General features: G+C 39.2%; 2 protein-coding genes across 2 annotated transcripts; both read left to right on the plus strand.

Annotated features, from left to right (window-relative positions):
- The first annotated feature begins 3576 nt into the window (after window positions 1-3576).
- LOC148912747 (zinc finger MYM-type protein 1-like) lies at window positions 3577-4893 on the plus strand. The gene has a single exon (XM_089026287.1). It carries the CDS (start codon window positions 3577-3579, stop codon window positions 4891-4893), a length of 1317 nt encoding a protein of 438 aa, XP_088882413.1.
- Window positions 4894-23952: 19059 nt separating this feature from the next.
- Window positions 23953-26221, plus strand: LOC148912748 (uncharacterized). Its single transcript, XM_089026965.1, has 2 exons — window positions 23953-24351; window positions 24480-26221. The coding sequence occupies exons 1-2, from the start codon at window positions 24313-24315 to the stop codon at window positions 25662-25664; spliced, it is 1224 nt and encodes a 407-aa protein (XP_088883091.1). The 5' UTR covers window positions 23953-24312; the 3' UTR covers window positions 25665-26221.
- The last annotated feature ends 201 nt before the right edge of the window (window positions 26222-26422 follow it).

A 26422-nucleotide genomic window follows, 5' to 3' on the forward strand; every position in this document is an offset into this window, starting at 1 on the left:
CGCGCCATTATTTTTACTTCTTTACTTCACTTCTGTGTTAGTGGGCACTCAGACTGACGAGAGTGGGGATGGAAATTACTAATACTGTACCTGATAGTTACCTTGAGGGCCCCTGTCCTGATCTGAAGCATAGCACCACTCTCCTAAATAACTCTGGTTTGAGCAGCAAACACGGTCCCTGAGAGCCGCAGATGGTGGGCCTGCTCAAGTTGAAATAGAAGCCCCTCAGAGCCCAACTTGCAGGCCTTAAAATTGCCACAAGTTATGTATAAGAAAATTTTCTCTGATGATGACACGTCATAAAGTTTTACACTGGTTTTGCTACCTATAACTCATCTTCTTTCAACAGTTTTTTGAGTGTTTCCGCACCCATTCTGCTCAGTACCAGTGATATGTTTATTCTGCTGGCTATTTTCAACAACAGGCCTTTCAGCTCGCAAGCTATGATTTTGATTGATGAGTTGTTTTTGTTTTTGTAGTAGGTCAAATAAGACCTCGGTTTGGTTGGAACAAGATTTGGACGATAATTTCTTATTAGCACATCATCCTGTTAGTAGAAAAGTGACCACTGTTGGTCTATTAGTAGATTTTATTCTTATCCTTCACCCCAGTTTGGATATCCAGGAAGGCAATGATGATACATGCCACAGTCCTTTTAAGGACATGTACCCACCCACCAGAGTTATTTTAGATTGTACGGAGTTGGTATTTTCAGGACCCCTTTCCTCACTTTGCTACAGTCCAGGTCTATTCTTCTTACCAAAGTAAACACCACTCTAAAGGGTCTGATTGGAATAGCACCTCATGTGCGATTACCCTTTGTATCGTTCTCTGCACACAGGGTCCTATTTCAGACAAGGAATTACACATGCTCAGGTAGACTAGATTTATTGGAGATCATGACTTGGCTATTGGCCGACACAGGCGTGACTAGAAGACCTTTTATTATAAAAGAAAGTCAGTTAAATTCTCCCCCCCATAACTTCAAAGCAAGGCCCTTTTTCCATTCTGAAGCCCAAACAACAAAGTCAATTTGCTATATTACGAATTCATGTGGGAAATGGCAATACGTAAATTAAGGATACCCACACTATTTGATTCTGACATTCCATCGACATTGCTTGGTATCAAGCAACATCAGGTTTATTTCCGTTATTTGCATATGACACCAACTTTCAAGGGCCCCTATAAGAGACAAAACACGCCACCTAATAACATAATAGATCCTACTCATACTTAGCAGTAATGGAATTGTGATGTAAATTACAACAGATACGCACACTATAATATTTCTTAGTGGTCACCATAGCTTTTCATGTAAGTTGATCGAATAATTTTAAAATTTCTCAGAGCTGAGCTGTATTTATTTTAGAAAATAATTGAACATAAAAAAGATCAACTTTATCTTTACTTTGCTCAAAAATCCTTCATCCAAGACAATCCCTTTCACAATGAAAGACTGATTCAATTGATGAAACTAAAAAACTCACACCATGCGTAGCCCTGTTAAGGGCCCACTGCACTGTACCTGGTATGTAACTAATGTGCTCGTTCTGAGCTGTAGATACCATTTTTGTCCAACAGTCATATACTGTAAGAACTGACGTCATTTGTACCCTCGTTAGTGACTTTTGATAAAAGAAGACCGAAAGGCAGTCATCCCTTGTTCCTCTGCGTCCCATCGTCCATACACCGTTCGTTCAATACCAATATAGTCGGGCGACGTTTTCAATAACTTTTCACTGAGATGGTGGAGCTTAGATCGTAATTCGTTGACCTACTTTTAAAAGGGCTGGTTCTCTTCACCCCCAACCCCCCCCCCCCCCCCCCCCCCCCCCCCCCCCCCCCCCCCTTCCCCCCACCCCCCCCCCCACCCACCCCCCCCCCACCCCCCCCCCCCCCAACCCCCCACCCCCCCCGTCCAAACCCCCCCCCGCCACGCCCCCCCGCTCCCCCCCCCCCCCCCCCCCCCCCCCCCCCCCTCCACCACCACCCACCCTCGACCCCCCCCCCCCACTCTTCCTACCCCCCCCCCACCCCCCCCCCCCCCCACCAGCCCCCCCTCCCCACCCCCCCCCCGCCCCCCCACCCCCCCCCCCCCCCCCACCCCAAGCCCCTTCCCCCGCCCCACCCCCCCCACACCACCCCCCCCCCCCCCCCCCACCACCCCCCCCCCCCCCGCTAAACTTGTATTTTAGACTTGGTGGTCACGTCATTTTGTCCACATTGAGTTTTTGTGGACAAATTTGTAACTTGGAATATCTATTCCTTGACAACTGTACAATAAAAACTAAACCAAAACAGAGTAGTAGAGAGCCTTAAGTATTTGAAAAAACTACAAATGCTATCATTAAATGGTTTAGCATTTTCAAATGAAAATCAAATAGTCATAGCCAATATGCAAATACCTAGCATTTTTAATTTGGGTCTAGGTGGTTCAGTGTTTACTTTGGGACATCGCTAAAATGCTTTTGGAAAAATTTTCCAAGATTGCTTTTTTAAAAACTTTCATGCTCAAGGGTTGATAGACTTCGCTTAGCGAGGTTGGGTTCAGAATATGACGTTAATCTAGCTTTTGCATAGTTTTTGTTAATGAAAGTAATGAGCTATCAGTACATTGTTGATTATTTACTTAAAAATAAAAAGTTAAATAAGAATGGAAGCTTGTTGATTTTATGATGCATCCTGATGGCGATTATGATTATTTATAGCTTCAAACATCGAACTATTGCAATGCATTGTCAAATGCAATGCAGTTTCAGCGCTAATTTCTCGCGTTGTCTTTACGTACAAATTAAGTATGTGCTGTTATTACTATAACTTACTTATTATTATTATTATTAATTTGAAAATAAATACTGCTAATTAACGCCTTTTATATATTATTTGTTCAATGAAATTTATAAATGCCCTCAAAATGAGGGATCACATTTCACATAAAATAGCCAATGGAACTGCACTTAAAAGTTCAATTATGCCTATGTTTTGTTTTGTAACTTTAGAAAGAGAGAGCTCAGAAATCCCAAAGGCAAAATCACCAACAGTTGAGCCATGCAGTTGCCCTTGTTGTCAACTGAAATACAACAGACCAGATGACAAAGAGTTTCTTACTAAAACTGGCCAGGTTTATGGCTCAGAGGCAAATAAAAAAACCCGTTATTTTAAGAAGGAGTGGGCTTAGCCTTTGCAGCACAAGTTTCAAAGCATTTTGCAACGCATGCATGAATGCAAAGGCGAATGGATTAGTATCTATGAGTACAAGAAACAAGGAAGCCTTTACTACTGGGGGATTAACAACTGGAAGAAAGCTGTAGAGAAATTCAAAGAGCACGAGAAAAGTAACTTCCATAAAGAGGCTGTCATGAAGATTCTGACATCAAAAAAGCCTGACATTGTTACCCAAATCAACTCTCAAGTAAAGAAAGATCAAAAAAACAACAGAGATGCTTTATTGATTCTACTGAATTGCATTCGCTACTTGGCAAGGCAAGGCAAGGCATGCCTCTTCGCGGCCATAACGACAACGAAGGTAACCTATTTCAACTGCTGAAAATCCAGGCAACAGAATCGTATAAAATGAAAGAATGGTTAAATGATGGATGTTATATCTCTCATGACATCTCGAATGAGATCATTGCATTGATGGCGAACAGTCTTTTGAGAAAGATAATTGAAGAGGTACGAACAGGATTTTACGCATTGCTTGCAGACGAAACTAGAGATTCAAGCAACAAAGAGCAACTTGTCATCTGTTTGCGCTGGGTAGATGAAAGCTTTTGCGTTTACGAAGAGCCCATAGGTTTATATAATGTGCCCGCTACTGATGCTACTTCTTTATACTCGTGCATAAAAGACGTCCTCTTAAGATGTAATCTTCCCATCCAAATGTGTAGAGGCCAAGGCTACGATGGCGCGTCAAACATGATGGGAAAGCTGAATGGAGTTGCTAAAAAGTTCGAAGACCTTGAGAAGTCTGCGTTAAAAGTACATTGTCTAGGCCATTGTGTCAACCTTGTACTTCAGGACATCTGCAAAGCAATCAAAGCAGTTAGAGATGCGCTAGACCTCGCAAGAGAATTGTCAAGGCTGATCAAATTTTCTCCTAAACACGAGGTCATGTTTTACGATCGCCAGATTAATGCATCAGCTCATCTCGAATCTGGTGAATCTCCTAACGTATTGTCTGGGATCAAGCCATTATGTGCTACACGCTGGACTGTAAGAACGGCAGCCGTCGACGCTATACTCAAGAACTATGTTGTTATACAAGAAACGATGTTTGACATCAACCAACAACAGCGTGATGATATTGGAGTGACGGCAGGAGGCATCGTAGCACTAATGGCGAGTTTTCAGACATTTTGGGAACTCAAGATGTCGTACCTTGTATTTAGTGCGGCAGAGCAGTTGTCCATTAGCCTCCAGGGAAAAGACACGACTGCCCAAGAAGCACAGAAAGCCTGTAAAGCTGCACGTAATTACTACAAAAGGCTCCGAAGACCAGAAGAGTTCAGCAATATTTATGATGATGCTGTCAAGGCGGCTGCGTTGTTAAACATTGAGCCATGCCTACCCAGATACAGAAAAAGACCAAGGCGTCTTGACGATGGCGAAGAGTCGCATCGGTTTGCAACACCGAAGGACTATCATCGCCAAGAGTTCTATCAGGCACTCGAACTTGTGGATAGTCAACTCATGGAAAGAAGATTTGAACAAGATGACTTCCAAACTGTTTGTGATATTGAAAGAGCACTTTTATCAGCAGCAAATGGCAAGCCTTTAGATGAACTCCCGCAGTTGGTTCACATGACGTACTCAGCAGACGTGGATCCATCCCGTCTAGAGACCCAGCTGAAGATGCTTTCCGACTTCATCACGGCAGCTACGAAATGAGCTGTGAAAGAAACTAAGTCTATCAGAACAATTTGCGATGCTTTAAATGCGAGCCCAATTGGAAAGACCATGCTAAGTCACAGGGAACCGGGCTATATTTTTTTGCTTCTTTTAGAAAAGTAACTTTGCTCTTTGTGGGTTTCCTGCGTTGCGATCGGTTTCCTATTACATAAGCTGTAATCAGATCTGCGCTGCGATCAGATCGGCGCTGTAAACTGATAGCCGATTAAATTCAAATCAATAACAGTTGGTAACGCACTCTCTAGTAAACACTCAAAAGAAGAGAAGGGCTGCAACAAAGCAAGTTTATCGTATGATCATCACCTCCAGTTGCTCGGACCAGCTACTTTAGTACAACCAGCAGGAAGTCTTGATGATTTTCATTTTTCTATTGCGTCATGTTGTTCGAAAATGTTCAAGATGTAAAATCCTGTAAACAAGGGATTTCAAATCAGTCTTGTTTTGGTGAGCGGCTATTTCAAATTTCTGAATCGTTTTTTAAACTAAAACAATTATATTTTATCAGTTCTAATAAGAAAATGTTTTTTATGATTTAAGGCTTTTGAAAAACTTTTCGGTGTGTAAAGAAGGAACAGTGCCAGTATCTCAAATCTTGAAGATGCACGAGTAGACTTCAGATAAAGAAAATGTTTTGCCTGAGAATGAATTCGGCAGGATAACTAAAGCAAGTTTTCCCTACGATTACTCTTCACAAAATATATGGAAATTTAGATTTCTCTGTCAACAAGCTGTCAAATTCTTTTGTTTCAAGTTGGACGTACACCAGATACATCCTGTTTCATAAGCTAAGCGGTCCGAGCAACTGGAGGTGAACGCGTAACTAAAACTTAGCTTTTAACTATCACTTTCTAGGATCGTTACTTTTACGAGTTCAACAAAATAAAACATCCCGACCCAAAGTTTATTCATTGAGCAAACATTTCGTGGGTTTTTTATTAATAAATTACCTTCATGAATAATTTGAACAGGGGTTTTAAAATCGGACACTTGCTTTGTTGCATCCCTTCTCCTCTTTTGACTGCTTACTAGAAAGTGCGTTACACACCACAGGCAACCCATAGTAAGAAACAAAACACCAACGGTGATCACAGCGCGCAGATCTCATTACAGCTCATGTAATAGGAAACCGATCCCAACACAGGAAACCCACAAAGAGCAAAGTTACTTTTCTAAAAGAAACAAAAAAATATAGCCGGGTTCCCTGTGGCTAAGTGAGGTAACAAAGCTGATCAAGATCTACTTGACAATACCTGTGACAACAGCTACAGCAGAGAGGTCTTTCTCAGTTCTTCGCCGGCTGAAAACGTGGCTTAGATCAACGATGACGCAACAAAGACTCAACAACCTTATTCTACTTGAATGCCCACAAGCTAAGAACCGACGAACTCGATTTGTGTAAAGTAGCTGAAGAATTCATCGCATCTAACCAACGAAGACAGGCTCTTTTTGGAAGTTTTCCCTAGAAGATCTCATCTTGAGTTTGTAGTCACAAAGACACTATATATGTATATTGGAGTTGGTAATAGCAGAAACACTATTATAGACACATTTCATGATCAGCATCGTTAGCAAGCGGCGATGTCAAGAACGAACCGGAGTAATAACACAGACTTTCTTAAAAGACCAGATACGTTCACACGAACTGGAGTAATAACACAATTAAACAGGGAATGTAAAGCCCGTGTTATCACCTACACAAGGGATCATATTAAAATACTGTGATAATGTTGTCCATGTTTTGTGTCTCTCAGCACAATTGCAAGTGGTAAACAGGGAGGGGGGGGGTCATTTCAAGGTACCGTGAAATATTGGAGTGCCCCCCCCCCCCCAAATTTTTCAGCTTCCGCCGCCCCTGTTTTGCTCAACAGTTTTGTAACTAAACCATATTTTATGGGCACGAAAAGGCAGCGATATACGTTGACAGTCAATGCGTATAAGAAAGAAAAAGCAATGAAGATTTCGTACCTTTTTATGTGAGTGATCTAAGTGGTCTGTGAGTTCCACAGAACGTTGCTGATGTCTGCTTACCTGAAACATGAGTTTTAAATATTTTCATGAATTTTCCACGCTTTTATAGTAAATTTACGTTTAGACTTCTGACCAAACTTAACTTGTTTTTAAAAAATACATTGATTAATTGGGCTCACTAGTTCTATTCTTGGTTTATCGTCCACAAGAAAAGGTTGGTGTGAACGCCATGATTGTTGCTGTTGTGTTTTGCTTTTGAGATGAGGCTTGAGAAGGGCTTGCTGAAAAAATATATAAAAAAAAGAAATAGCTAGAGATGTGAAGGATTAAGATTTATACCACGTTCAGCTGCAATTATTAAAACACTGTCATAAACCTTATTTTCAGAAAAATTCAGGTTGAAATGGGAATACGTTATGCCCAAGTACGAAGGGGTCGAATGACAAACCTCGTAAGTATTGTTCAATTGAGTTTTCTTCTTTTCGTCCTCAGGGACTAAAATAGAGTTGAAATCACAAATCTGGAAACAAAAAGAGTCAAAATGCTTAGAAAAAAAAAAAAAACATAGCTCAAATACAATCAAGGGCTTGGAAAATATTGAGACTATCGAAAAGTCAGTGTTGTAAAATTTGAATTCCAGAAAATATCCATTCCTCCACCATGGAATTAGATTGGAATTTATGAGGGGTGGGGAGGGTATGAGGAAGGTCTATCATTTAGTTTCAGAAAATATTCATACCCCCCCCCCCCCCCCTTAACAAAGGGGGATTGGAATTTCAGGGGGGTGGGGAAGGTATGAGGAGGGTATGTTGTGTAGTTACAGAAAATATCCATACTTATTCCATTGGAAGGGATTGAATTTCCAAGGGGTGGGGAGGGTCTGCTGTGAGGAGTGTATCTTGTGTTATGGACCACAAATTGACCAATCATAGTGCATGAAATTACCTTAAATTATCATATAATGAAATGTATCCATTCCTCCTTGTCGTAGGGGATTGAAATTTTTTAAAGTCAAAGTAGTAAAAGATTAAAAATGCATTTGATACATACCTTATAAAGGCTACTTCGATTGTCTTTTCCAAATACTTGTGGAGTAGCCTGAACTTCAATATCTGTATCTCTTTTACACCTGTAAGTATAAATCATAAAACACATATGTTATTTACCGGCCAGGAGATCCGGATAGGGAAAAACTGTGCCCCAGGTCTTGAATGTACAGACCGAGGCCATCATGCTGAGGTCCGTTTTCAAGACCGTTTTTTTTTTTACTTGTTTTTGTAATCGTTTTGTTTTGTTATTTAGCGGCAAAGATACCGGACCGCGTGCATGGGCAGATACTGACAAAATACTGCCCGCTCAAACAGCCAGTCGGAATGCATGATTTTTTAGGATACTGGACCGGAAAAAGAATGTTATTCTCAAAAGGTTGACATATATTCTAAAATGGGAAACATTATGCCCAAGCTAAAACCAAAGAGTCTATTGAATTTAATAAATAATAAATATAAAATAATAATAATAAATAATTTAATAAAATCAAAAAGTCTATTGAATTTAATAAATAATAAATATAAAGATTTTAATATTGTAATAACAATAATAATAATTTTTGCGTGATCGAGGTTAAGTTATGATTTATATTCCAGCCAATAATTAATAATAACAATAATCTCTAATCAATAATTAATAATTTTTAAATATTTATATATTTTTTCAAGATTGTAAATAATAAATAATCAATATAAAATAATAATTAATAATTTAATAAAATCAAAAAGTCTATTGAATTTAATAAATAATAAATATAAAATAATAAATAATAATTTAATAAAATCAAAAAGTCTATTGAATTTAGCAAATAATAAATATAAAATAATAATTAATGATTTAATAAAATCAAAAAGTCTATTGAATTTAACAAATAATAGATATATAGATAATAAATTATTTGATAAAATCAAAAAGTCTATTGAATTTAATAAATAATAAAATGATATATAAATAATAAATAATTTAATAAAATCAAAAATTTCTATTGAATTTCACAAGGTCAGAAAAGTGTCCCTGCATTGTGTAGTTCCAGAAATCATCCATACCAACCCCACAGAGGATTTTGGAATTTCCAAAGAGTAGGGGTCAGAGAAAGAACGAAAATTACAGAGTTTGTATGGAAGAAAATTGGAATTTCCAGGGGGATGCAGGGTGTCTTAAAAAAATTATGTGTATTATGTATAAATTTAGTTTATACAAAGTTAAAATCGAGACCTGCTAGTCGAGTGATCAGTTTGCTGTCACGGAATGTACCCCTCTTTTGCTGTAGAACCTTTGCATGTGCCCATGGGTCATGGTGGATCACTGTGATACTTTGCCGCAGTTACTTAATGTGATGAACTCTATATTGTCTTGTCAAACTCATTCATAATTCATAAGGAAAACACAACAGAAATCACGATTGTGAAGAGTGTTGTAAATCTGATACACAATTGTGTTCATTTCCATAAACTTTAAGTTGGATTTTCTTGGCCAGATTCACTTTAATTTTGAAAATTTTAGTGGGACACAAAGGAACTAACCTAGACGTTTGACAAGCAATCTACAATATTTGTGTCTGCGTTGTATCCGATATACGAACTCATGGCTATGCCTTGAGTTGGTATATCTGATACAACACGGCCATTCATACTGTATAATTATTACAAAACTTACATGTTGCATCAGTTTTACTGGTGAGACAGTCCTCCCACACACCTGTGAAGTTAAAGTAAAGAAAGCTCATCAAAATATCATACTGGCATTGATGATGATGATGACAAATCATAAGGATGACAAGGATGATAAGAATTGTGATGGTTATGGTGATGATGATGATATCAATAATGTTTGTGGTGATGATGATAGTGATTATGATAGTGAAGATGTTGATGATGATGGTGATGAGGATGGTGACAATAACGTTTATGGTGATGATTAAATGGTTATGATGATGTTGATGATAGTGATGCTGGTGATGGTGATGATCATGATGATCACGATGTGATTGTATCATACATTATACGATGATGATAACAATGATGATGTTGATGATAATGATGATGATGATGATGAGTAGTGTCATTCTACACACCCAATATGTTGTCAGTTAGTAGTTTATATATTTTTCATACCTTTAACGTTCTTAGAAGAACATGTTCGTCTATGACCAAACCCATCATATCTTCATGCTCATATAGCTGAAATGCAACTCTCACTTCACGCAACTCTTGAAAACTGAGATGAAATCATTACTAATTAATAACCAATTGATGATGATAATATGTGAGATGGTTGGTGGTATTGATGATATTGGTGATGATAATGATGGTGATGATACATGATGATGATGATGATGATAACGATGGCGATGATACATGATGATGATGATAATGATGGTGATGGTGATGATACATAATGATGATGATGATAATGATGGTGATGATACATGATGATACAAGATGATGAGGAGGATGATAATGATGTTGATGATACATGATGATGATGAGGATGATGGTGATGATAAATGACAGTGATGATAATGATGGTGATGATGCATGATGATGAGGAGGATAATAATGATGGTGATGATACATGATGATGAGGATGATAATGATGGTGATGATACATGATGATGATGATAATGATAAGTGATGATATATGATGATGAGGAGAATGATAATGATGGTGGTGATACATGATGAAGATGATGATGATATTAATGATAGTAGTGGTGATGATGATGGTGATGGTGATGATACATGATGATGATAATGAATATGATGACAGTGATTAGTTTTATTCTTATAATCCAATCTACCTGAGATATCTCTTTGACAGCATTTCAGCAGCTTTTTCTATAACTCTACAATTATAAAGTGCATCATGCATGTTGTATGTCCGGTGCAGGTCTCCATGTAATACCTTCATTTGTAGTATCTCTACCAGTGTCTGGTGATAAAGAATACAACCTGAAACAACATCTTGGCTGATCTAAGTCAGGGCACGTCTAACTCACAGATTGAGCCCTGAAACAAGCTCTGGACTGATCTACGTCAGGGCATGGCTAACTCACAGATCAAACCCTGAAACAAGCTCTGGGCTGATCTAAGTCAGGGCACGTCTAACTCACAGATTGAACCCTGAAACAAGCTCTGAGCCGATCTAAGTCAGGGCACAGCTAACTCACAGATTGAACCCTGAAACAAGCTCTGGACTGATATAATTCAGGGCATAATTCTGGCATAATTCAAAGCTATTCTTCAACTATACCTTCATATTGAGTCCTGAAATCCTTTCTTTGTGATATTCAGGTGGGATGCATGTTCTTGTAGAAGAGAGACTTCTGGTTCTATGCACAGCAAAATGGACAGGTGTTATTCAAAATTAATCAAGGTAGGAATGATATTTTAGGTTTCTTATATATACATTCTGGTTATTAGATAGACCCCATAGAGTACCAAAGTGATGACATCACGAAATTGTTTTCAAAGGTGTTTAGGATTTTAGTGAATTCTCAGAAACTGTATGCAAAAATATGATAAGGAGCCAAATTTCAGAGCGTTAGATTTAAAAATGACTGAGATATAGGTAATTTAATACTAAAAATATCCCTATACATTTTCTCTTATTTGAGGCTGGATCTAGCGTGATTGGATCCAGTCCAAAATAACAGAAAATGTATGGGCTTTTTGGAGCATAAATACCCGCAAATATCTCCATTTTTAAAGCTCAGAACAACCTTAAAGTAAGTTGGCAGAAACATAGGCAATGGTGTGTTCTCTTCGAATATGAACATTTCAAAACTGAATCGTGAAATTTGTAATTTGATGACTTCTTACTTCGGTACTCTATTAACTTGGGTGTAATGGTTTCCCATTACAGACCATGTGTTATTCCTAAGAGTATCAATCCAAAGAAAACACATGAATGTGGATACCACTCAAACAGAGATTCTTATTCTAACGTAAAGAGGTCTATTCTCAGTCTGGGTGGGTATAAAACGAAGACCGAAGACCGAAGACCCTAAAACGAAGACCCCCTTAAATTTACCCGAAACAACGCGGAAAACATTCAATTCCACTTAAAAACGAATAAACAATAAAGATATTTGCAATTTACACGGTTTTCGGTGGGGTCTTCGTTTTGTATATTACCCCATGAAATGTACAAAACGAAGACCCCCCAAAAATTTACCCGAAACAACGCGCAGAGAGCGGAAAACATTCAATTCTACCTAAAAAGTAATAGAAAATATAGATACTTGCAATTTACACGGTTTTCGGTGGGGTCTTCGTTTTGTATATTACCCCATGAAATGTACAAAACGAAGACCCCCCAAAAATTTAACCGAAACAACGCGCAGAGAGCGGTACAAGATACACATAATCATCCTTGATCATCCATCTAAAACATCTCCATACATCATGCAGTACTCCAAACAATGCACGTATTATTCTAAACACATATTGAGTCATGAGTCAGTAAAACAACCAAAACAACGCAAAACTAGACTAAAATATCATTTTTATATTACATTTAATTACATATTATCGTACTCGTAATACGAACACCTACGTTGTCGAATGGGTGAGTACTACTAAGATGCACGTGTTCTTTTCATGTAATCATTTACAATTGCTATTATAGAACTAAGAATTATTATCGTGGCAAGTGTAACTTTTAGATCTGAAAACGTTGTGAAAGCATGCTATACAGTGTTGCATGAAACCTTACACTACAAACAATTTAGCCACTTGAACTGGAACCAAAAATGTATTTAAAATATGACAAGTTTAAACCTGATTAAACAAGATAGAATTATAATTGTTATAATTGAGAAGCTATATCAAACATCTGAAAGAAAGTTAAATTCAATATCAAATCAGCTCGATGTCGTTTAAAAAACTCACTTATCGGCGTTTGGATACCACATGAAACTCTTTTTCTCGCCGGTGTTCGATGAAAAGCATAAAACGTTATCCATTCATCTTATCACACGCAGGACACAATGACTTGAAGCTGATTGACTAAATGTAGGGCTTTTTTCCGTAATTCTTGGCCGAATTATTAGACAATGATTGGTTGAGTTCAGTTGCCTGGCAACGCTTGCGAAACTGCAGCCGACAAAATGGCTACGCTTCTCTCAACGACGTAAATCAGCTAAAAATATTCATTCTATTTTACTTTCCTGCAAAGATAATAATGATTACCAAGAATTCAAAAAAGGAATCCTCTCTAGAACTGCTGAATACTTGGTTTAAGTGAAATATTTTGGTGTAAATTTTTAAAAATAACCGGTAAAGATGGCAAAAGGAATGAGAAGGTCTTCCAATGTTATAATTAATATAAATCTAATAATAACAGCCTCCCAGAAGGATGTTGGAGCTGGACTTACTGAGACTTCATCATGAGTTTATTAGATGAAATTTCCAGCTATATCTCGGATGATGTCGGCTCATTCTGCCCGATGTTAGATATAGCTGGAAATTTCATCTAATAAACTCATGGTGAAGTCCCAGTAAGTCTCAGTATTAACAGTGATTAACAACGGATCGCATGGCATGGTGGCTCGTAAAATTAAGGATGAATTTCACTTGAGTTAAATTTTCATTTTCAATTTTACAATAACTTACAAATTTCTAGCGCGCTGATTGGCGGATTTCATGGTCAATAATGGTACAGACAAATAAAGCTGTCGTCATCGAGCGCGAGCTTTTTCCCTTGGTTGTTTTTATCGCTAGAAAAGAGGCATTTTTCTTGTTTTGGTTATCAGATAAAAAACAAATTTACTTCAGACTTACGCCTCGTCGATCCACACTAATTCGTTCAGTTGACAATGTTATAACACAATTTACCGTCAATAATAGGACAGACGCATAAAAAACTGTCTGTTCGTTAAATTGCTAGAGTCGCGAAATTATTCCTTTCTTTTCTTCGGCCCCCTGCAATTACCAATCTACAAATCAAAATTTTGAGTCTTGAAATTCATTTCTCAAGTACTTCTTGTGTGACTCACTGATGGAATGCTCAACACTTGGAGAAATTTCAACGAAATCCCAACTAAAGTAAGGAAAACGTTGACTGATGCATTGATTCCTGGTGTGATAGTAGCGAGTTGTTTCTTTCGCTGATGCCCTGCGCTTTGACCAATCACCATTGACTGGGTAGAACCAACGTTCCTTGTGTCCAAAAACCATGTCGAAGGGCACGATTTTCTTGCGATGACAGAAGTCTGTTTCGCAAGACTTGCACACCTTCGCATCTTTAGGGAGGAACATCAAGACAAAGGGGTTGTCATTATGGTGTATTTCTTTATATACCTGGCTTTCTTTGGGAGGCACCTCTTTTGTATTTCCTCGTTCAGGCCTAAAGGAGTATTTGTTTCTAGCACCCTTCTTCCCTGCTGTTTGCTTGTCAACGTCATGTTCTGCGAGGGCAGTGCGACCTTTTCCGCCTTTTTTGAATTTCTTCTTAAGGAAATCGAAGTGGGCCGGTAGAATTGATTGACGTGCAGCAACAGCAATGGAGTGCTTACAAATGCCGTCATGCCGATATCTCCCGCAAACACATGCCACGTGGTTGCTGTACACTGTCACAAGCACACATCCATTTTTTGCGCTCCGACTGGCTACCTCAAATTTCAGATTCCCTCCCGTTGCAAGTGAAGCTTTCGGTTGGATGGCTTTCGGGTGATTGGCTAAGTTGAGTACTTCTCTCTTCAATGCAGTGGCGTTGTCATTTGAGTACCCGAAATGAACAGTTAGGACATTTGAGACATCAAGCTGTAGGTCTTTGAATTCTGTGCGTTCTCTGTCTGTATCTAGACTCGGCCAAGGTACCTCCTTCTGCTCGAATATTTCTTCCATTGACAGTTTCTGCATGCGTTCAATATAACTGGTCCTCATGTCAGGTGACCATTCAAACCAGATGTCCGCAGGTACCTGTAAATACTTGCTACAGTCAGCCAGCTCGTATTCATCGCTTACACCAGCAACTGCTGCCTGTAGCTCCTCCATGTGATGGTTGTGTACTGCTTCGAACACGTGTCGTGTAAATTCAAGCTTACTCAAATGCGTTGTGCCGCTCTGTTTAAGAAAACTGTTTCTTGCTGCTTTCATGACATTGTTCATGGATTCCGAACAGTTTGTGTAGCACCTTGTGGGTTTTCCTTCCTTTCCATCAAGAAGCCCAGCCTTTCTTCTGACTTTATCGACCATGTGATTCTTCATCATTTTTCGGTTATTATTCAAGTAAGAACAGTACTTGGGCGAGTAGCTGCTGTCTTTTCCAAGGATCTGGATTTCTTGTCTTTCCAAATCCTCTTTTGTCGACTTCAAACGGTTGCGCAAGTCCTTCCCGTCTGTCGCATCAAGAATGCCTTCAACTTTCCCTCGTACGCCAAACGTCTTATCCAAAAAGTACTTTTGGTCTTTTACACTCCTAACACCCAATTGCCTTAATTTGTCCTTGCAGTTACCTTCGAAGTGTTTAAAACATCGCAGACTCTGTGAATGCTTTAATTTCTCTTCAAATGCCTGCTGAAGGGCTGTCTCCCCATCAGTGACGAAACCTTTGGCATTTTCCAAACCGCTGCATTTTCTCGAACAGGTTGCCGCCATCGTTTGGTGAGAAGCAGCTGATTTATTGTGGTGGATCATAGTTGGACCCAAGAAAATTGGACTTTCACCGGTCCGCTTAGATTTGAGAAGAACATTTTTGAAGACCACAGGAGTCACTTCAAATTTACCTAAACTGAAAGTGGGATCGATACTGAAAGGATGGCTTAACATGTCCGAAGTGGTACACCGCACAAATTCACGGCACATAGCAGATGTTCCAAGTACCCATAGATCTTCTGGATAGTCCGAGTGGTGAAGTACAAGATCCTCCCTATCACGGGCATACTTCAGAAGATCACCAACATCATCACGGCCATCTTGTTGCGCTTTAGATTTAGCATTGTAAATTTGATATTTCCCGCGAGGTAGGTCGGCCACAGAAGCTGCACCGCAAACTCCTCCCACATTTTTTCTTAGACTTTCATACACACCCCTGGACGGTTTGGTTTGAATATTCTCTTGGATGGAACGCAATGAACTCTTTTTCATAGGGTAAAAAGGAGTTGGATTAGATTTTCTGCAATTTCCATGTTGCTGCACATTCACTTCCACCTTCACTTCCACCTTCTGTAAATCATTAAGGACATGGTACTGCAAGAGGCAAACATCCCCAACGAATTTTCCATTATGATCTTTCAGAAGAAAAATTGAGCGTACAAGAGAAGGTGCAGCCTTATTTTTCTTTGAATTGATGATGAAATGGTACATTGAAGGAGATTTCAAAGGTAATTTCTTACGGGCAATCAAAGACCACACATCATTCTCTTTCTCTATTGTCCATAAACCACAACGCAGAACACCACTGTAAACTCCGTTCATGTCTGCCTTTATCTCTTCCCAATCGGAGAACCATTTCAAATCAATCAAGAATGCAGCGTTTTCGCGCACTTTCAGGGGTTGCTTGGTGCATTTACGAACTTGAGTTGCGGTCAGAATAGTAATTGCTTCCTCGATACTAAATCGCTGGTCACGCCCTTTCTCATATATGGGGATTCTTGGATCATCGTTCCAGTGCTCGGGAGTCTACCAAAAAATATATTTGCATAATTATATATTTTTTCTATTTTATTTCCTCATTAATGCTGCCTAGTAACCAAAATTTCTTTCTTACCTCATAATTATTTTCTGTACCACTTCCTAAAGATTTGTATTTGCTGGATACTAGATTAACCTATTAACAAATTAATAAAATTGATGGAATTAAAAACAAATTGAAATGAATTTCGTTAAGAAAACAGCATGCGGATATCGACAGGTCTGCAGAAGTGATTAAAATTCAATTGAAATTTTAGAAGTCATTTGATTCGTAAGGTCGACTTTGTCTCCTTAGTTTTCACCCTTTATGCCTTTTTCTCATTTTGTGCACCGCCCCACGCTAACCGACATTGTGCTTCAAATTTGTGTCTTTTTTTGGATTTTTTGTTTTGTTTGGTTGGTTTATGTTGGGAAAGTTTTGCTGTTTTGTTGATTGCCGTCACGATTGAAAGTTCAAGAGATCGTTTTCACTTAAAGATTTGCCCCCCGAATATGGTTATTACAGAATTATTTCCTGAATTATCGTCAAACTTACTTGTGAATCGATTGCCGCTGAGCATGTATTGGTGGTTGCTGCACCTTTGCTATCGTCAAATGGACCTGTAGAGCCTCCATCCTCGTTATCTGTGCAGCATTTCTCATCAGAGCTAGGGGGACTGCCGTCGGAAGTAATGGTGATATCACAAACCAGAAGCCCATCATCCTGAATAACTCTAGTTATAATGCACTCATTGTCATCTCTCACAGGAAGAACTTGAATGTCGTCACTAGGACCAAGTACTTCATGGCTGCTCAAAAAAATCCTTGAATCTTTTGCAACGCCTGATCCCTTCTTGGCCAAACCATCAACATCACTCCTGTCATCAAAGCCATGATGGGGACTGCCTCTCGACGCCTCCTCAGTCACACCATCAACATCACTCCCGTCATCAAAGTCACGATGGGGACTGCCTCTCGAACCCTCCTCAGTCACACCTTCAACATCACTCCCGTCATCAAAGCCACGATAGGTACTGCCTCTCGAAGCCTCCTCAGTCACATCATCAACATCACTTCCCCCTCTCGACCCCTCCTCAGTCACAATATCAACATCACTTCCTTCATCCAAGTCATGATGGGGACTGTCCTTTGTGTTATACTTAGAAGTCTTTCTCTTCTTCGGATGACATGTAAGGTTTGTGTCTTGAGTGTCTTGAGCCAGTCTTTTCTGGTGTGTTTGTGAAAAATTGACACTGCAATAGAGAAATCACACTCATGGGTTTAGGGTGAGTGAATACAAGATATAGGCGCTCATATCACATTTGTGTACTGACGATATGTTTCAATAGCCAAATACCCGGTAATTACTTCCAGGTAAATTCGATAGCATAGTGTCTACAGTTTACGAATAAGCAGTAGAGAAATAAAGAAAGAAAGTGATGGAAATAATAAAAGTTGAAATTAATAAATAAAGAGAGAAGAAACGAAATAATTTGAAGAAAACGATTGGGAAGGGAAAATAAAGAATAGATGTAGAGGTTATCAATCGGCTATGCAAACAAATACGGTTGTGTATTTTTACTTGTTTCGAACACATTTTGGTAAGCCTTTACTAACTAGGCAGAAAAATACAAGCGACGATTGAAATGTATAGCCGTGTTGGCTGCATAAACGATTAATAAAGTGTTTATAAATTATTTATACAAAGAATTTACCGGTTTCACTGATGCTTTATTGAAAATCATTTAATCGTGTATCGATCGCTTCAGTATGGTTTTGAGAGCCTTGCGCGCGCTCTTCAAGATCATTAAACTATAATTTGATTTGATAAGAGATTGTCAGATCAACCGTTAATAACCTGCTACGGCATAATGTCAGGGCATCTTTTCCCATACATTCTTTGTATAAATATATAATAAAAGAGTGTGTTGTTATAAAAAATACCTTATGCATTCTTCAATTATTAAAAAGGATTGCAAGGCCTTTCTATCTACTCCACTGATTGCCAGTCGTTTCCAGACCCACGCACACAGATTTCTTTGTGAGGAAAGATCTTTACCAAGGAACACTTTGAGAAGGCCAGTGTTATTTCCACCAAGTTCTGGTGTGATTGTATGAGTGTCGACAACGAAAAGTCTTCCTGATCGACAGCCAATGACAAATATATACATCCCACATGTATAAATGGCAACTTTTGCTGCATTAGTTTCAGCCAGTTTTCCCACGGCTTTGCATAATATCTCTCTACCACTCTTTGTGAATACTCTTGAGGATGTGATAATCTCTTCAAAAAGGTCATACGCTTCTTGTACGATGTTGGCCTTGCGCATTATTGAATATGCTTCATGCACGTCGTACATTCGTTCGATATCTCTATACCGATTGAAGCGGTCTGGCATTGTAAAAAGCAAGTTACTGATGTTCTCACCAAAGAACTTCCACTCATCCAAAGCAGCGCTGAGGCTAGGAAGGTCGTCATCTTGCCTTTCTGCTAGAACACGTCCAGCAATCAAGATCGATAAGAAAGAGCAGCTATTCGTTGCATCTCCAGCAATCATGCTAATCACAGGAAGGGCACCGGTACCCGCTGCTACGATTTGGTCGTGTTGCTCAACAGCAGAACTTTGGCTTATAGCAAGTGGTATGTCCCTACAGACTGGATCTTCTCTAGGCTTGAGCATATCAACTAAACACGATGCGGTGATCCTCTTTGTTGAATCAAAATCTGTGCATTTCTCAAAGACCCACTCTAGAGTCAACCACGTCGTTGCTTGAAAATAACTGAACTTGTCTGAGAAAGTTGGAAGCTGCTTGTTAGCCAATCTTTTGACTACCTCTTGCTTAGACATATCGTATGTTCTCTGGTGCAGTTTATCAATTTCCAGTTGATATGGAAACTGCAGGTCAGGGTTTAGCAGCATGAACAAAACCATACCATATGACCAAATATCACACGCTTTCAATATGTCCAGAGACAACGAAGTAATGGTACTTGAAAGTAATTCGGGAGCCATGTATACCGGTGTACCCCTGTCAATGTTACTAGTTTGCGTTGAGCATACGGTGGCAGTCTGATTCATATCACTCCTGCTTTCGCCGAAATCAACCAGTTTACAGATGATTGGCTCCTTCTTCCAAGCCTCCCTTATAACTGCCTCGTTCTTTGAGTCGCAATACATCTGATTAGATACGAGTATGTTGGCCGGTTTTAAGTCACGATGGACAATGTTGAGGTCATGAAGGTACTTAAGACCCCTGGCTGTATCATCAGCGATCTTCATAAATAGAGACGAGAAGGACTCCATGAAACCATCTTCAGAGGTAAGAAAGATGATGAATTCTTTGAGAGAGAAGACACGCGATTGTAGTCCGAAGGGTGAAAAATCAAAATATACAAGTTCAAACATCATTGCTGGAGGAGACTGACAGACCGCATGAAGTTTTGTGATGCGCACATCATTTAAAGAATAAAGAATATTTGCTTCCTTATAGAACAGAAGCAGATTTCTTTCATGTTGCTCGAGAAGCTTTTTAACGACAATAGTTTTGCCATTATATCTCGCTGTAATTACCGAGCCAAAGCTGCCGCTCCCAATCACCTCCTTATCTGACAGCTGATTCCAGCGAAACTCTGGTATTGTGGTATTTAATGCCTTGGGCTTGTTTTGTCTACGGTGCTTAGCGTCGAAGCTAGGCAGAGAGAAAGACATTCTTCTTCTTCAAAATTCATATGTTCAGCTCTGTTCCAAATCATAAGCCAAATCAATGAAGAAATGCCGGGTTATCCGGTGTGAAATAGACATGCGCATCGATAAGTTGAAATTTGATATAGACTCTTTTGTGTATGAGTTAATCGAACTGTCAAATGTCAAATGTCACGCATGGTTGCTAGAAGGTTCATGGACTGAGTATGCAACGGGAATACACATTTTCAGAAAACTTCTAAACAATTATATCTGTACAATTAAAAGGAATAATTTCTGAACATCTCATATCGTAATATGAAGATAATATATTCAACTTTCAGAAATTTCTGAACATCTCTTGTCGTAATATGAAGATAATATATTCAACTTTCAGAATTTTCTGAACATCTCTTGTCGTAATATGAAGATAATATATTCAACTTTCAGAATTTTCTGAACATCTCTTGTCGTAATATGTATATAACACATTCAACTTTCAGAAATTTCTGAACATCTCATATCGTAATATGAAGATAATATATTCAACTTTCAGAAATTTCTGAACATCTCTTGTCGTAATATGTATATAACACATTCAACTTTCAGAAATTTCTGAACATCTCATATCGTAATATGAAGATAATATATTCAACTTTCAGAAATTTCTGAACATCTCTTGTCGTAATATGAAGATAATATATTCAACTTTCAGAAATTTTTGAACATCTCACATCGTAACGCATATATAGAACAATCAAGATGCAGGAATTTCTGAATATCTTTTACAATACTATATATGTACATGATCAAGAAATTTTAAAAAATCTGAATCCATGAAAGAGTGAGTATGTTTAGGAGTTTTATTTAGAGTAGTATTAAGCTTATGTTCAATTAAAGACTAACCGGGGACCCTTTTTCCACTCTTCTCTGATTGTTTTTTAAAGATGAGAGTATGTGGACCGCGTGGCACTAATGAAAAATAGTAGAAGATAATATAGGTAAGTTGTAGTGCTTGGGAACGAGGTTATTCCGGGCGAAAGCCCTTGGAATTAAATTCGGAAAAATTAATTTCCGACCTCGCTGGGAATCGAACCCACGATTCCCACGATTCCCAGCGAGGTCGGAAATTAATTTTTCCGAATTTAATTCCAAGGGCTTTCGCCCGGAATAACCTCGTTCCCAAGCACTACAACTTACCTATATTATCTTCTACTATGATTGTTTTTTATGTGAATCTGACTCGCAAGATCATAACAAGGTATATGGGATTAGGGATCACAGCTACAGGATCAAGAGGAAATACAGACCCAGGATCAAGACAATTAACTGTGAATTTGGGAACACATGTACTACCCTCTCCCATCTAAAAAAAGTCCTCTGCTCGTGGGTAGAAGCGGATCTAATGATTGTCTCATTGTGCAGTGTTTTCGTAGCACTAGTGTTTCAGTATAATCTTCAAACATACAGTAAAAGTATAAAGGACACTAATAATTAAGCAGCGTGATTAATTAATTTCAACACTCTCACAAAATACTAATATACTAGCAGTACGTAATTTACATTTAATGAGTAAATTTCTGAAAGTTGTTTATCGATATATATATCACGATATGAGTGTTCAGAAATTTCTGAAAGTTTAATGTTGTATATATATATTACGATATGAGATGTTCAGAAATTTCTGAAAGTTGTTTATCGATTTATATATTTATACGACTTGAGATGTTCAGAAATTTCTGAAAGTTGAATGTTGTATACATATATACATATAACGATATGAGATGTTCAAAAAAAAAGTGATGACATGGTACATATAAAATAAATCAGAAATTTTCTGAACTTCTAAATGCCCGTATGCAACAAAAGTTCCTATCCGTTGAATAGCTTATGTCAGAAACCGGGTAAATTTTTGGGGGGTCTTCGTTTTGTACATTTCATGGGGTAATATACAAAACGAAGACCCCACCGAAAACCGTGTAAATTGCAAATATCTTTATTGTTTATTCGTTTTTAAGTGGAATTGAATGTTTTCCGCGTTGTTTCGGGTAAATTTAAGGGGGTCTTCGTTTTAGGGTCTTCGGTCTTCGGTCTTCGTTTTGTACTCACCCATTCGACAACGTAGGTGTTCGTATTACGAGTACGATAATATGTAATTAAATGTAATATAAAAATGATATTTTAGTCTAGTTTTGCGTTGTTTTGGTTGTTTTACTGACTCATGACTCAATATGTGTTTAGAATAATACGTGTATTGTTTGGAGTACTGCATGATGTATGGAGATGTTTTAGTAGTATAGGGAATGGGGGTTCCAGCGCAATCTCAACACGGGCAAGACCCGTGTCAAAAATCCACCTACGGAAACAACCCACTCCAAGTGTGGTTGGGGGCAACAGCGCAAATATGTTAGTCTATATATGGAGTGCGAAGAATGTAAAGAGTTTGCTTATGATTTTTGTGTAAAGTGCTTGAAACCCAAGTTTGTACCTACTAAGCCAAATAAGTATATTTGTTGTGGTAAAAAAATGCAAATAGAAGACGACACGTCAGCGCAGTGTTACGAATGTGGTAAGAATATTCGTAATGCCGTACCAAATGCTACCAAAGAGCAATATTACGCCAATGGAGGTCGTAAGAAGACCCCATACAAAAGAATAAAATACTTCAGGGACTGGATGAGTCATATCCAAGGTTATCGACCGATATATTTAGATAACGAAGTAAAGAAGAAAATCATAGACCATTTAGAAGAGCCAACCCCACAAAGTCTACGGAAAACGTTGAAAAAATTAAAGCTAGGGAAATATTACAAAGCTATTCCCTATCTTTTGTCTGAAATTACCGGTAAGTCTATTCCCGAGGTTTCTGATATGACAAAAGCCGAGTGGATGTTTTGTCGGCTGGATAAGGATATTCCTTATTACCCTGACGTAATCTACGAAATATTTCACGAAATCGACCCCAACCACCCCCTCTTAGGATGGATTCCAAGAAGATAGTGAATCTTATGGCATAAGATGAGAAATTACGCGTAATAATTCGCCAAATAAGGTCATGCAAATAATTTATATTACGCGTAATAATTCGCTAAATAATTTATATTACACGTAATAATTTACTAAATAAGGTCATGCCGTGTATTATGGTATAAATCTTATGGCATAAGATTACGCGTAATTTCCAGACTGTCGTTCGATATGTAAACGAAATCCCGTCACGCTCTTTTCAAAGCAGATGTTTACTGAGCAAGCTTTCTTTGAAGCTCCTCTTTTGCCTCCTGGTAGATCTTTTTGCGAGATTCCTCGGAAAGATCTTTTACGACTGTTTTTTTATTCCTTATGTCCGACTTTAATTTCTCGTACTTTTCCTCTTCGGCTAAGATAAGCGAGAATTCTACGTCGTCTATCTTTCTGTCACGCAAAGCCTTTGAGACAAGATCGGTGATCGTATTTACTTTAGCCCTTGACAGAGCTATTGTCGTGTCGTGTTTTGATATTTTGCTTGACAACTGTTTCATAATGCCTGTCGTAACAGCGGAAACAATGCCGCAGACGGCTCCAACGCTGGCCAAAGGAACGCCAACGACTATTCCAGGCCCGGTAAGTGAGGTGGCAACGCCGGTGCCTGTTAACGCCACGGACATGGAGCCGGAAGTTATCGCGATTTTATGTAATATGCTTCGGGCTCTAGCATACTTTTTTCGGACTTTTTCGTAGTGTTTTGTCTGCCCTTCCAAGTAAGCCAGGATTAAGTTCGCTTTATTCAGACGAAAGTTTTCAGCGTTTAATTCGTTAGGTTCCTTAGGAAGTTCAGGATAAAGTGGAGGCGCTGATGGTATAACATCCATTATATATACTAATGTACGACGCTTTTGGGAATGATATTGAGGAGCAGCCACATCACGACAACCGGGATTACTGGAACTGGAGGGCCTTTAGGAAGATGTTTCCGCATGCAGACCCTAGTAAGTTCGAAAGGAGACCCGATGGGATTTACTATAACGGCTCTAGGATGTACAGCAACGAGGATTTGAAACCTACGCTGGTCGATCAGATAGACAATCAACTGAAGAATTCTGGTTATGTTAAACCCACACCAACACATCCAAAACCCGTGCAAGGTTGGTCAAAGGAATTATTGCTTGGTACCGGTACTTATCCGATACCCGCAGTTTCATTTGATAAACATCCAAGTTTGGATTTGACATTGAACATGCGGATCTCTAACAACCATTCCTTTTCGTTAAAGGTGCGAGATATCTTCAAAGACGTACCCATTAATCATACCACCGCTAAGGAATCTCATGAATGGTTAAGTGGTCCTAACATGCGTTATTGGCCGCAGCAACTAAACTTTGCGGTTTGGTGTGCCACCAGCGGCTGCGGTGTAAGTGCGAAGTTGATGAAGAATTCGATATTTATGTTTCACTTCCACTTTACCGTCCGAAGAATACTGCATGAGATGGGTGTTATTGCGCTGCCGGGAGATGCCACGTTTTATCCAAGAGATAATAAATACAACGTTCCTGCTTACGACCGACTTTGTAAGGAGTTTGGTGTTGTAGGGAAGGATTTTAGATGCACTGTCGGTGCTAACAATGGCTTGGGGCATATTTGGGCTTATTGGGGGATTGGTGGGCACGAGCTAAGCAACAGGGAAGTTCATGCATTGAATCTACGATGGAACACTGGGTATCATAAGGAAACTCACGACAGTAGCACCTTCTTTGAACCAAACGCTAAGACCACTAAGGAAGTTAGAGACGGACCTTTGTTCAAAGACGAGGGCGGTAAGTATGCAGGGGCTAATCCACTGATTATCAAAATTACCAACGACGAGCAAACAAAGCAATATCTTAATTTCATACCCCCAGAAGGTAAAGGACTAACCAAAGCCGGCCTTGCCCGTTTAAACCGCAGCATAGAAGCTTACGTGTATTCTATCCTTGGAGCCCAAGTAAACACCCGATCCAGCATAGTGGGGAATACCGGCGCCGCAGAAGAAACGCGAGCCGAAGCCTTGATCTTATTTGAAAGTTCAATCTTGGAGGGCGACATTAGCAAGGGCGTACAGCGTTACCAACTAGCCATACAAAATTCTAAGGCGAGGTTGGACTACGCAGTAGCCCCGGGTTGTTGGTTAATGCCTAGTAATTTATCTATAAATACTGGTTCTGTAGTAGGATACAACAACAAACTGCAGCGAGCTACTAAGGATATGAAGTTTGGGGTGAATGACGTGAACTCTGACACTCTTAGGAACATTCCTCACTTCGTAGAGAAGCCAAAAAAGTCACACGAAACGAAGCTACCCGTAGTTAAGAAACCATCGAAGAAGGTCCTGCCTGCGATACCTGAGGAATATGACCATAACTTACTAAAGGCCGGCCTAGCAGCTGCAAGCATTGGTCTGAGTTATTATATATGGCGATGAACAACCCCTACGTAACTGGAGTAGATTGCGTTTATACGACTTACACAGGCGAGAAAAAATACACCCAAGCATCTTGGGTTGATGTCACGGGGATGTCCGTGGATTTGAACTACTCCGGAAAGAAGTTGATATTATGCAGCATTTCTTTGGGGGCCGTTAGCAGTGCGAATATAGGATTTCGTTTCTGCGACGACAATGGAGTATTACAGCCCATGCGCGCGAAGACGAACAACAGAGAGCCCACGCATTTCTCAGTAGAGCCGCCAACGAATAGCTCTGAGAATCTTTCCGTTTGGACTTTCCACATGGTTGCTGATTGCCACGGGAAGGTAAAGCTACAGATAAGAGTAGATGACACCGGGAGTGTTTGCATAAATAGCATAGAAAATCAAAGGAATACTGTCTATAACCACATGACCATCAGCACTTTGACGGTAATGAGCCTCTAGAAGGGAACTTGTTCCCTGTAATATATGAATCCATACGTGAGGGAAACGCGTTATACCCACCGCTTAGATGAAGAGGGATATGACAACGGCGCTTGGCATGACGTTGGACTGTGGGTCGAGGTTGGGGGCACTGCATTGGTCATTTGCACTATTAGCATTAATGCAAATACGCATGCGAATGTGGGGTTTAGGCTTATCGATGAGAATAATAAGCCCCTGCTTCCTTATCGAACTTCAACGAACACCAGGAAAGTTACCCATTTTTCGATGGAGCCCTACACTGGATCCACTGAAGACCTAACGCCAGTG

This window comes from Actinia tenebrosa, unplaced genomic scaffold (genome assembly GCF_029948245.1).
Source record: "Actinia tenebrosa isolate PJP-AT-01 unplaced genomic scaffold, QUT_ActTen_1.0 PGA_scaffold10__47_contigs__length_13832649, whole genome shotgun sequence".
Lineage (NCBI taxonomy): Eukaryota > Metazoa > Cnidaria > Anthozoa > Actiniaria > Actiniidae > Actinia > Actinia tenebrosa.

Excerpts from the sequence above, each read along its gene's own strand:
- LOC148912747 (XM_089026287.1), top strand. The coding sequence starts at position 3,577 with ATGAAAGAATGGTTAAATGATGGATGTTATATCTCTCATGACATCTCG.
- LOC148912748 (XM_089026965.1), top strand. The coding sequence starts at position 24,313 with ATGTTAAACCCACACCAACACATCCAAAACCCGTGCAAG. Across the intron at positions 24,352-24,479 it reads ACATCCAAAACCCGTGCAAG|GTGCGAGATATCTTCAAAGA; the intron begins GTTGGTCAAAGG and ends TTTTCGTTAAAG.